The sequence below is a fragment of the Arvicanthis niloticus genome, chromosome 22 (genome assembly GCF_011762505.2).
Source record: "Arvicanthis niloticus isolate mArvNil1 chromosome 22, mArvNil1.pat.X, whole genome shotgun sequence".
NCBI classification, from domain to species: domain Eukaryota; kingdom Metazoa; phylum Chordata; class Mammalia; order Rodentia; family Muridae; genus Arvicanthis; species Arvicanthis niloticus.
Genome location: NC_133429.1, coordinates 50,794,693 through 50,807,113, shown reverse-complemented (window position 1 = coordinate 50,807,113; position 12,421 = coordinate 50,794,693). Strand labels below are relative to the sequence as shown.

At 37.9% G+C, this 12,421-nt stretch overlaps 1 protein-coding gene across 3 annotated transcripts; it reads left to right on the top strand.

The window, feature by feature from the left end:
- Window positions 1-4,225: 4,225 nt before the first annotated feature.
- Window positions 4,226-11,574, top strand: LOC143436403 (olfactory receptor 6C2-like). Of its 3 annotated transcripts, XM_076920736.1 has the most exons (5): window positions 4,226-4,550; window positions 5,362-5,441; window positions 6,569-7,012; window positions 7,251-7,391; window positions 8,945-11,574. In XM_076920736.1, exons 4-5 carry the CDS (start codon window positions 7,351-7,353, stop codon window positions 9,906-9,908), a joined length of 1,005 nt encoding a protein of 334 aa, XP_076776851.1. In that variant the 5' UTR covers window positions 4,226-4,550; window positions 5,362-5,441; window positions 6,569-7,012; window positions 7,251-7,350; the 3' UTR covers window positions 9,909-11,574. The 3 variants fall into 3 exon arrangements, with proteins under 3 accessions (XP_076776851.1, XP_076776852.1, XP_076776853.1); XM_076920737.1 differs by lacking the exon at window positions 5,362-5,441; XM_076920738.1 differs by lacking the exons at window positions 4,226-4,550; window positions 5,362-5,441; window positions 6,569-7,012 and having other exon boundaries at window positions 7,104-7,391.
- The last annotated feature ends 847 nt before the right edge of the window (window positions 11,575-12,421 follow it).

Sequence of the window (12,421 nt, the reverse complement as noted above, 5' to 3'; positions counted from 1 at the left end):
GTACTAAGGTCATCTCTAGAGAACCTTCCCTTCTATATCCCCTCAGAATTACCAATTTCTTCCATCAGAAAGTTTTTCTGCTAGGGCAGCTAAAGAATGCTGAAAATGGGAGAAGTAGTCTTCCCCAGGAAAGAGTGCACCAACTGGTTATCAATATAAAATGATCATCTCTGAAAACATACACACAAGTAGCATCATACAAACTTAGCAGATTATATTTAGGAATGTATATGTATTCCAATGTGGGATTTGTTTCACTTTCAGAAAGAAAAAAAAAGAGGAATCTTATCATTCAAGTAGAGTGTCTCACAACATTCCTTCTCTTGGTCTCTATGACTATTATTCAAGTTTGGACTTCTTAGGAGAGAAAATGTAATGACATTGACAAGCTACATTAAAGGAATAAAGAAACCAAATGAAAGAGCTTTAACAATTTAACTAACAAAATATTCACAAGTTAATTAATATTTGAAATTTTGTTTGGCATTTTTTCTATAGCATACAAAATACAAAAGAAAAAAAGTCCCCAAAGGCAGTAAGACAATAGCTGAGGTGTACAGCCATGAAAAGCTAGCAATGCCACAGGTGACACACTGAAGTGTCATGTGAATGATTGACATCATTAGTATTTCCAGAAAGGGAATCCAGGTGGCTTTGTGTTATCCACCGTGTGCCAGGCATTACCCTAAAAGATGTAAGTGAAAATAATAGGATTGCCACAATACACCATGTTTATTGACTAAACGAGTTGATGTGACTATAAAAATAGACACATAAGCCATCATAAGCCGATACCCAATGTGTCTCACACAGTAACAGACATACAGTAATCAAAATGTTCTATGTCTTTACTCTCACAGTGTGATAAAACCTTTATTGTGACCGTCCAACATCCACTATATTCCACTGACCTTGCTAAATTAATCAGATTCATGGATGGGAAAACATATTCACTAATGAATTATGCCCTTGCAAGAATGCTTACCCATAAAAGAGAACAAAGCTATATACTGGTCCTTTTTTGGAGGGCTATATGATTAATTTTTGTTCCTCAATTCTTGTCATTGTAAGTCCAGAATAACACTTGTAGACATACCATATGTGCTTTTATGTACATATTATATATGCAAATGTTACTGCTTTTTAATTCTGTGAAGAGAGAATATTTTTATTACATAAATAAGTTTAAACCAAGGTGTTATTTTGGATCTAGAAAGGTGATAACTCAGAATGTAAATTGCTGCCAGCTGTGACAACCTGAGTTTAATCCTTGGCACCCATACAGCACAAAGAGAGAACTGACTTCCCAAGTCATCCTCTAAATTCCATATTCTCTTCTTATTCTTTTTAATAATCACTCATTTATTCATTCAATTACTTGGTTGTCTGTTTATTTATCTATTTGTTTATATTTGTATGTGTGAGTGTGAGTCTGGGATCACACATGCCATAGCATACATGTGGAGACAGCACCAAACACTAGCCTATTACTTATTGTTCAGACTTTCCAGAAAAATCAGTAATTAATTGACAGTGTAATTAATAACTAATAACTGTGCCAAACTTCTCTAGTGCTAGCCAGGTGGTGGTGGTGCATGCCTTCAAACACAGCTCTTGGGAGGCAGAGGCAGGCAGATCTCTAGTTCAAGGCCAGGCTGGTCCACAGAGTGAGTTCCAGGAGAGCCAAGGATATACAGAAAAATCATGTCTCAAAAACAAACAAACAAAAAATCTTGTCTAGTGCTAACTGTCCACACTGCTCTTTTAAATAATTCTGACAGGCAGTCATGTGACCTAGTTGGAATAAAGTAAAACTCACTCCTCCCTGACAATCCCTGTGTGTCTGACAGTTTTCTTCTCAATTTTGTTGTTAGAAGGTTGGTACTAGTGGTATCTTAATGGCCCTTTTCCCACATACACACTGTCTCCACACTTTAGTTCAATAAATCAGAGTTGTTCTTTGATATACTGAACAAAAAACTCATGCTCCCAAGATCATCCCATCTCTAAGAAACAGATCTCACCCTCACACACAGACTTTGCTCCAATAATCAACACCTTCCACCTCTGGATCATCACCTTTCACTAATCTAACAACTGATCCCATGTCCTCATACGTATGTAACTGGGAGATGACTCAGTGGTTAAAGTGCTTGCCATGTAAGCATAAGGTCAGAGTTCAGATCCTCAGAACCCAAGTAAGTCCAAGTGGGCCTGCAGGAATTCCAGGAACTCCAGTCTTAGACAACAGAAACAAAGGCTCTCCAGAGCAAGCTGACTAGCAAGATTAGCCCTGTGGATAAGCTCTGGGTTTGAATGAGAGATATTGCCTCATTGAACAGGGTAGAAATGTAGTAGTAGAAGATAATTAAGCCTCGAACCTCCATATGCATGCACACATACATGCATGTGCATGTACACATGTGCCCACATATATGCAAACATAGCACACATGCATCTCACATATACATACAGAGGAAATTAGGAAAAATTAATACCAATATCCTGGAGGTTGGGGCATGAGAATTAAGAATTTGAGACCTGCCTAACCTATATAGCAAAACAATGGGTATGGTGGCTGGAAAACAATCCAATTTAGAAATCAGTACTGGAATTTTAAATAAAATATTAGCAAATTGTTGAATTATTCTTTTTTCTCATAAAAGAATGATGGCCAACCTTTGATTTGTATTAGTGATGCAATATTAATATTAGTAAATGTATTTGTACCTATTTTATCAACACATTTAGAAAACAGGAAGCTGAATATTTGTTGACTATATAACTTTCTGTATGAGGTTTGATAATTTACTAGGTACAAATTTTTGATAAAATTAGACATTAGTAGTAACTCTTCACAGACTATGAACGAGTTAATCTTGAACTTATATTAAAACTAAATTAACTTGTTGCAGGATATTTGATCACACTGTGAACCCTAAGATTGTGTTGTTCACTGGAAAACCCTGTTTCTAGTGGCTCTAGGTGTGGCTCATCCGTAGCACCCACCTTTAATCTCTCTGACAGGCCCTTACTACACCTTTAATTCCAAACATTAAAAATAAAGATAGTTTTAGAAGGAAACACCTGTTTTTGAAATTATGTCTAGTTGAGTGGCAGATAAGGTGATGAATGAGAGAAAGATTTGACTAAATATGATATGCCCAACTCTCACAAAAAGAAAGAGAAAAGAGGGGCTACTTTAAAAAGAGAGCAATGCATAGATAGAGAAGGAGGCAGTTTTACCACCAGAGTTTTACAGTCAGATTTGAGAGAAAACAAGCTAGACACAGGAGAAAACAGAACGAGCCAGAAAATGAGAAGGAGCTAGATTAGAACACATTGCCAATGCTAGCATGAGGCCAAGCAGAGCAATTCAGGTGAGGCTGAGAAAAAGAAGCCAGATTGAATCAGTTAGTGTGGAGAGGAGTTTTGAGCCAGAACAGCTGAGTTGATGAGCCAGGCAGAGTTCAGAAAGAGCTAGAAAGGGTGAGTTTATTCAGCCTAAGTCTCAGAGGCTAAAAACATTCTAGGCCTAGATAAGATTGTACAGAGGCTAGAAGCTTCCAGGACTAGGCCTAGGTTAGTAGACTGAGGCAGTGAGCCTTGGAGACGACAATTTGGCAAATAAAAGGTACTTTTGTCCTTTACATTAGCTAGCTTGACTCCTTTCTACTCTAGCTGTAGGTTGGGAAGTAAATCAGTTTGACAGTGGTTTATTGTAAACAGTGGAAGAGTGAGTGCTGAGTTCCCTAAGAACTTCTAGTAATGAGTCACACAAATAACAAAACATGCCTCAGGTTGAAGAATGCCCAGACATGAGAAAAAGCTATTCAAATGTGATAGCTTTTTTAATGACCTCCCACAAGTCCAGCATCTCTTGAGAAATCTCTGAGGGGGTTCTTTGAACTCCATTGAAGAATCCCTCAAGCAGTAAGAAGAAACATGAAAAGAAACTTTTTCATCGGACACATTGTCTTGCACCTGACCAATTTCTAATTCTATTGTTGTAACTCTCTCCAAGGACTCTGTTCCAAATGATAGCTGTTTAAATATTTTCTCCCAAAGTTCATTTTATTATATTGTTAATTAGTGACTTTTTAAAACCATGATTCCCAAAGGGCCTTTTGTTTGTTTAAGCAGATGATCCCTAAACTCCTGTGGAAGACCAAACAGATAAAATTTATACCATTCCTGTTAGTATGGAATTTACAGGGAAAGCTATTTTCCTGTGTAAAGGTCAAAGACATTGATTTTGCCCAAATCAAAATGGATTTCTCACAGCCATAGAGGGCTTAAATTCTTTTAGCTCTGCAGAAATGAATTAGCATCTTTCCAGAACCAAAGTCAGAAAACATCCCTTACTCTTTGACTTTTAAAACTTATTGAAAGCAAAAGACATTTAAGGAAAACCTGGCAAATTGTGTGAGCCAAGAAGCTCTCTACCTGTTGCTAATGAGTGCAAGCCCCTGGGTACATTAAAAGCTTTGTGGTAATGTTGCAGCTAGCAAGTGCCTGCTCTGTGGAAGCCACGAACAGAGACCTGAACAGTGAGTGTGATTTGCTTAGACATGTTCATTGTACATCACTCAGAACCTGAGTAATTAAAAGTTGTAAGGCAACTAGCTTTGACTTGTCTCAGAACCCAAGTCCTAAAGTAATTGCTAATATTTCCTGACAGGAGTAGCTCTCTATGTAACAATAAAATGTCAGTCTATTCTGTAACAACTGAAATTTGAGTTTTAATAAGACTTTAGTTGGGGGATTTCAAAGGTAAAATAGCATATTTTAGGAAGAGAATATAGTTTCTCATGTATGAGATCTTGGGAAAAATTCTATTCTCTCAATATAGCAAAAATGGCTCCCTAATATTTGCTTCTTGCTGTACAACTTCAATGCAATTCCCTCTACTTGATAAGCAATCCCACAAGCCATACATGAGAGAGTAAGTCACTCTGTTAGTAAGGTAATAATAAATCAATGAACTCTCCTAAACAAATTTATTGATTATACTTCAAGTGTGCCTAGGATGCTAAGGAGTGTTTAGTTTTGAAAAGACAGAAATAGAATATTATAGATGTATTGGGCTTATTGTAACCTGAGAACTTTTCAAGGACTCAGCCTGTATCAAAAGACAAAGAAAGGTAACTGGCAACTAAGGAAAGGTAACCAAATCAACTTCAGATGTGGTCTGGTGTGGTGATTTCCTGACCAGCCTACTGTACCTAGGAAGGAAGGAAGCAGCTTATACTCCAACCACTTATTACACTCCAGTCAGATTCCTTTCTACAAATCCAGGGTCGGAGAGTTCTGAGGTATGATCTGATCTCATGTAGGCATAAACACTGTTTACCTTCTCAGCAAGAAAGGAGGGGAGACATATTTCCCTAATCTCAGGAAGGAACACATATCAAGATCACTCTGAAAATACAATGAACCAGGTGAGAGAAACCATTCACATCCCAGTAGGCATATTCCTGTTCTATTCTAGGAACAATAGAAATTGGAAAGATTCCAGCTGTTCAGTTGATTTACTATCATTGTTATTGTTATTAATTAGAGCCACCATCTCTGTACAATGTTCCTTAGCCCAGAAATTAGAAGCCCTAGACAGTCACTCATCTTGATGCCTACACGATCAGCAGCATCACAAAGGAGTTGCTGATCATTTTCTCAAAAGATAAACAGGAAAAGTCTATCAGTCAATCAAACAGCTGAGTGGGCAAAGGCTTTCAGTTGGGTTTCTGTAGTCAACTACTTGGCCTCACTTCCTACTTTACTACAAACAATGGCATAATATGTCCGGACCCAGCTTTCCCTATCTGTAAATGATGATTAGCTCATGTTGAGAATTAAATGACATAATCTAACAGCATCTGACTTTTGGTATCTACCATTACTATTTCTTGGAGAAGTTTATGAATTATAGTTTGCCTATTAAGTTGAAAATAACAAACAGATATTCTTTACCCTGTTCTTATTACATTAAATGTTCTAATTACATTAAATGCCTCAATATTCCTAGGATGGGTGATATAAGTACAGTTATTAATCCCTAAAGCATTAAATAACTTGTTTTCTAAATCTCTTTCTTTTGTTGTTTTGTTTGGTTTGGTTTGGTTTTCGAGACAGGGTTTCTCTGTGTAGTCCTGGCTATCCTGGAACTCACTCTGTAGACCAGGCTGGCCCTGAACTCAGAAATCTGCCTGCCTCTGCCTTCCAAGTGCTGAGATTAAAGGCATGCGCCACCACTGCCTGGCTCCTATAACTCTTCTTAATGGGAAGTAGAAACCAGAAAAAAAAAATCAAGAAAAACATTCCTAAATTTTTCCTAACTTGATATAGTGAGGGGAAAAAAACTGAGCTTAGGATTTAGCAAACTTGACTTTATTTGATTTCTGTCCCTAGCAAGGCTGATGACACTCTGACTTTTATCTTCAAAATTAGAGAATTAGCTACAGTTAAGGTGATTTCTATGTCTTAATTTATATGGCAGTCTTAAGTCCTTGATCATTTTATTCATTGTACCCTGGCACCCATTTAGTTAAGTTTTATTGTTCTCTTATAGTCAACAAACAGAAAGAAATAAGGCAACATGTGTAAGCTGTCTCATGTAAAGAACCTGGGCCCACTCAGAAGAGACTCAAGAACCAGATTTCATGTGGGCTCAGCTGCACACCTTCAGAGAAAAAGAGAGAGATGAGATGAACAAAATTGGACTCCTCACTTATAAGCCACTTCCTCCACCACTTCACTATTAAATTCAAATAACTATTATTATTATTATTATTATTATTATTATTATTATTATTATTATTACTATTATATTTATAAGTGTATGGGTGTTTTTCCTGTATGTATGCCTGGTACCCATGAAAGCTAGACGAAGGCGTTGGATCCACTGGATCTGAATCTGGATCTGGAGTTGGAGACATTTGGAAGCCACCATGTAGGTGCCCCTGGAAGAGCAGCCATTGCTTGTAACTGCGAAGCCATCTCTTCAGCCCTTCAAGTAACTTCTAAGATTATTGATTCTATTATTCTTACTTAGAAGTAAAATTTTATTCTTACTTATAGATAAAATAATCTAGTACAATTTGAAGAGATTATGACTAAAAGTGATTATCTTCTGATACCTAATAATTATCTCAAAATACTGAGACTGTTCATTAAAAATTTTAAATTTTAAACATCAAAAGACTGATAATATAACTTCTCTGTACTTTGCATGCAATCGATCAACTGTGAAGGACAAATGGGCTGGCTTCATTCACTCCACAATGTCCAAGGTGTCTGTTGTGCTCAAGGCAATGAACCTGTCCTGGATTTACAATTGTCGGTGAAACAGTCATGATCCATGTTCTCACAGGCTTCACTATACAGGATAAAAGGTAAGTGGATAGATAGATAGACAGACAGACAGACAGACAGATAGATAGATCCCTAAAGTTATAATGAGTATCCTAGCAAAAACAAGCTTAATGATGTTTCTATAACATTGCAAGTAGTGTTATAGAAACACAATATAACATAAATGATTCTCCAAGAGGATATTTTGAAAGGCCTTACTTAATCTAAAATCTTAAAAACAAGACTTATTCATGATAGAATAAAAGCAGAGCATTTTGGAGATAAATGGAAAAAAAATCTATAAAACTCTTTGGTGGCAAGAACTTTAATGTCTTCAAAGAACTGAAGCCTAGCACAGCTACACAAACAAAAGATGAATCACACAGTACTGTGGTCATGAGGGACCTGTAAACCAGGGAGAGATGTTTGAATCTCATTCTAAGGGAAGTGGAATTCCACTGAGCATAAGAATGGATCTCATTTGGAAGTGAACATGGTAACAAGTACTTTTAAAATAAAGATGCAAATTTTAAAAAATTTTTTAAAGGAAAAACAAACAATGGATCTCATGTATGTGTATGAGTGTAGGGGAGAGGTGAGAATTTGTGAATATGTGTCTAAATGTATGTCTCTGGATGTATGTGTGCAAGGTGTGTTTAAATATGTGTTGTGTGTGTATGAGTGCATGTACATGTGTGAGAATGTGGGTGATTGGGAGTATGTGTGTCTGAATGTGTGTATATGTGTGTCTGAGTATGTGGAGGGGTGTTTTTGAGTGTGTGTGTGTGTGTGTGTGTGTGTGCATGTGTGTGTGAGTGGGGGGTTGAGATAGTACTCACTAAGCAACCCAGACTAACCTTGCATTTGTGGATGAATTATGTATTATATAACATGTATTATATAACATGTATTATGGACATTTATAACCATGCTGGGTTAGTCTATAGAACACTCTGGGTCTGTCTTTAGAATAGAATGCCAAGAACAGTTTTGTATACTTTAAAAAGGGAAGAAAAACATGAGGTAATTAGTGCACAGTGTGGATTTTAATAGTCAATCAGAAACAGAGGTTGAAGACACAATTTTAACTTCACCGCCTTGACAGGAAATCAAAATAATGACCATGCTGAGAGCTATTCGCTCATGACATTACAAACTATGCATATCTAGGATAGTGTTTTTTTACTCACCAACCCTAAACATTTCCCAGGCATCTGTTAATCAAAGAATGCCCAGCTAATTGATTTAATATAATAAAATAATAAAATACTATGTCAGTATAATTGTAGGAAACTATAAGAACTGGCCATCTGCTTCTTAGTATAATTATCTACAGCATTTAGTCTAAGTACCATTAACTGCTAGTCAGCTACCACCCTGGTAACATTTTATTAGCATGTAACATGAAGAGTGGAGGTGGAAGTTGGAACTTGGAGGAGTAGAGGGGAAGCTGTAATCAGGGTGTATTGTGTGAGAAAAGAATAAATAAAAATTTTTAATTACATCACTTAAGCTAACATTTGTGCCTCTTTCTAAGTTCCCTCATACTGGCAGTCCTTATCCTCAATCTAATGTCTCTTATTTTCACAAATAGAAAAGGCCACAGTCAGGAATCAGTGATGAAAAATTATACAGCAATAACTACATTCATCCTGGTAGGACTAACCGATGATGCAAACCTTCAAATTCTGCTTTTCATATTTTTGCTCTTAACCTACTTATTGAGCGTGGTTGGTAACCTGACCATCATCACTCTCACACTGGTGGATTCCCACCTTAAAACACCCATGTATTTTTTCCTCAGAAATTTCTCCATTTTGGAAGTCTCATTCACAACTGTCTGTATTCCCAGATTCCTCTACACAATGGCGTCTGGGGACAATACCATTACCTATAATGCATGTGCCACTCAATTATTTTTTGTTATTGTTCTGGGTGTGACTGAGTTTTTCCTGCTGACTGCCATGTCCTATGACCGCTATGTGGCCATCTGCAAGCCTCTGCATTACACCACCATCATGAGCAACAGGGTCTGCATTCAGTTCCTTATTGGCTGTTATTTAATTGCTTTAATTATTGTCATCCCACCTTTTTCCATGAGCTTCAAGCTTGAGTTCTGCAACTCCAATGTCATAGATCACTTTGGCTGTGATGCTGCTCCCATTCTGAAGATCAGCTGCTCCAACACAGAGTTCATAGAGCGGTTTGTCTTGATCTTGGCTGTGCTGACACTCATGTTCACATTACTGTGTGTGGTAATGTCTTACACATATATTATCAGAACTATCCTGAGATTCCCATCAGCCCAGCAAAGAAAAAAGGCTTTTTCTACTTGTTCTTCTCATATAATTGTGGTTTCTATCACTTATGGCAGCTGCATTTTCATCTATATTAAACCATCTGCAAAAGAAGGAGTGGCTGTAAATAAGGTTGTGTCTGTGCTCACGACTTCAGTTGCTCCTGTTATGAATCCTTTCATCTACACTCTGAGGAATAAGCAAGTAGTTCAAGCTTTCAAAGATATGATCAAAAGGATTGCCTCTATGGCAAAGAGCTAAAGGACCCCTGCAATGGTTAATAAGGTTAACGTAAAAGGATCTGGAAGTACCTAGAAACAAGACTCTGGGCATGCTTGTGAAGGATTAGAAGTTTACAGAGGTGGGAAGGCCCACTCTAACTGTGAGCAGCATCACTCCCTGAGCTGGGTTCCTGGGCTGAATACAAAGGAGACAAACCTGAACCCTGGCATTCATCAAGCCTTGTTTTTGGTGGAGGATACAATATGACCACCTGCATCAAGCTCCTGCCACCACCCATGCCATAATGGACCACACCCTCAAAGTATGAGCCAAAATAAACCCATCACATCTTTAGTTTCTTTTGCCAGTTATTTCATCACGGCAGTGAGAAAAGTAACTGATACCAAGATTTTGAACAAAGAATTGGAGCCATTGCCATGATTGACTTGACTGTGTACTCATTAGGCCTTTGGAACTATTTTAGGATGAATGTCAAAAAGTTTGGAACTTTGGGCAAGAAAAGACCTCAAACACTATAAGTGAAACATTGTGAGACATTTCAGTTGTAGTTTGAAACATCAGGAGTCTGAGAGAAGTGTGGACAGAGGAGGCCTAGCTCATTAGGTTTTAGGAGGGAATAAGAACCATATCAGGAACTTAGCAAGGGGCTATTCATATGATATTCTGGCAAAGAATCTGACCGAGTTCTGACCATGTGCCAGGAAAGTTAATAGAGTTGAATTTAAAGATAATAGACAAATTTAGTTGATGGAAGATATTTCAAGGCAAAACAGTACTCCAGCTGTTACTGTTTGCTCAATTTATCCAAGCCTACAATAAGAAAGAGCAAATATTTAGACAGAGAGTTTTTTTAAGTCTCTTAGTTGTCCACAAGACCCAACTTTTGAAGACATTTGAATGTGTAATGCAGAGAAATCAATCTGGCTGCTTCACCCCTACTGGCTAGCTTTCATAATATTAGAAGGCTCCAACTTTACAGGTTGTTAGAAAGAAAAAGTCATCAAACTGAATTTGCTTAATAGAATGTCAATCTGCCAGATAAGATGTGCCTGTAGTGAAATAGTGTTCTAGTTGTTATTGGGGCAAACTAAGTACTGAAGGGATTTAAGGCATATTCTGAAGGAGGGACTTTGTGGCTGGTACTGTGTACCTAGTCATAGGTCCATGGCTAGAGAGACCATGAACCCTAGGGAAGAATCTACTGTTTCTGTTTTGCTAAATTGAGGTGGTGTCAATTTGTCTTCCAAATATTTCTGTTTATACCAGTGTGTTAGTGTTACCTTCAGCCTTGATCAGAGATGTCTTTTTAAAGTGAAGAGCAATGAATGTAGAGACTCAATGGCTGGTCAAGGTTCTGAGAAAAGTGACTTTTCAGTGCTCATCCTTCAATGGAACTTCCATATCACTCTTTCCAAGGCTCAGGAAACATCATCAGAAGAACAGTCAGAAAGAATGTAAGAGCCAAATGATGGTGGTGGGGCAGAAAATGCTTTTAAACATGACATGGCCCCATGCACTTTAAAATTTGTAGAAGCTTCAGTTACCTTCACGGAATAAGCCCCATCACCTTTCAATCATGGATGGGAAAGGAGCTTATGAAGTCAAGCCCCTCCCCAGAGATCCATTGGCTGTTGATGGCTACTAGAGGGGATTAAATCATTGTCTTCAATGGTGTAGACAGGAATGAGTTACCCATGCTCTGGTGGATGTGTGTGGCCCTGGTTAAACTCAATGAATCACAAAACAAAGAGGCATGATGATAGGAAGGGGACTGGTTAAAGGGAGGGAGTGGAATAAGACAGGATGGGGTTGTGAATGGGATCAGATTGCTTTATACACAAGTATGAAATTGTCTGAGAACAAATTAATTTCTGTAAATACACAGTTTGGGTGAGGAAAAGAGCACAAGTAAGCTTAAGGTGCTGAGCAGTGATAATCAAAGAAGCAGCTATCAAGTTGGGAAGTCGAGGACATGGGAGAGACTTGAAGGAAGGTAGTTAGGAGGAATTGGAGGGGGAAAGGAAGGAGGGAATGTGATATAATTCTGTCTCAGTTAAAAACATATTATAAATAAAATATTTGTTTTAAAAGAGGCTCCTTCACTGGAACAATAGGAAAGATTCTCTTAGAATAAAATGTTACCCATCAAAGATTTCAAATTATGAAAATACAATCGACTGGAAAGAGAGCCTGAACTGAGACTACGTCTGAAGGAACTCTCTGCTTGAAAACAATCACCTAAGAGAGTTTTATGCTAGAGTAAGCCAGGAAGGCACAGAGGTCTGTGATCCAAGGGAACCAAGCTCCATCTGGAACTAGCAGTACAATTTAACAGTGTCACCCATGTACTGGTTCTGCAAGTAGGAAAGGACAAAACTGAGGGGCCCATATCATCTTATCTCACAGTTCCAGACAGCTGCAGCTAGGCAGTGTGAATCAGGGTTGGAGTCTGTGCAAGGAGGTCATGAGAGGCCATTTCATGAAACTGTGAAAGTAAAACCTAATTTGCAATAGAGACCTCAGGATGCTGG

What these genes read in the sequence shown, in the direction of transcription:
- LOC143436403 (XM_076920737.1), top strand. Translation starts at nt 7,351, where the DNA reads ATGATCCATGTTCTCACAGGCTTCACTATACAGGATAAAAG. An exon ending in TTCACTATACAGGATAAAAG is followed by an intron (nt 7,392 to 8,944) that starts GTAAGTGGATAG and finishes TTTCACAAATAG; the next exon opens with AAAAGGCCACAGTCAGGAAT.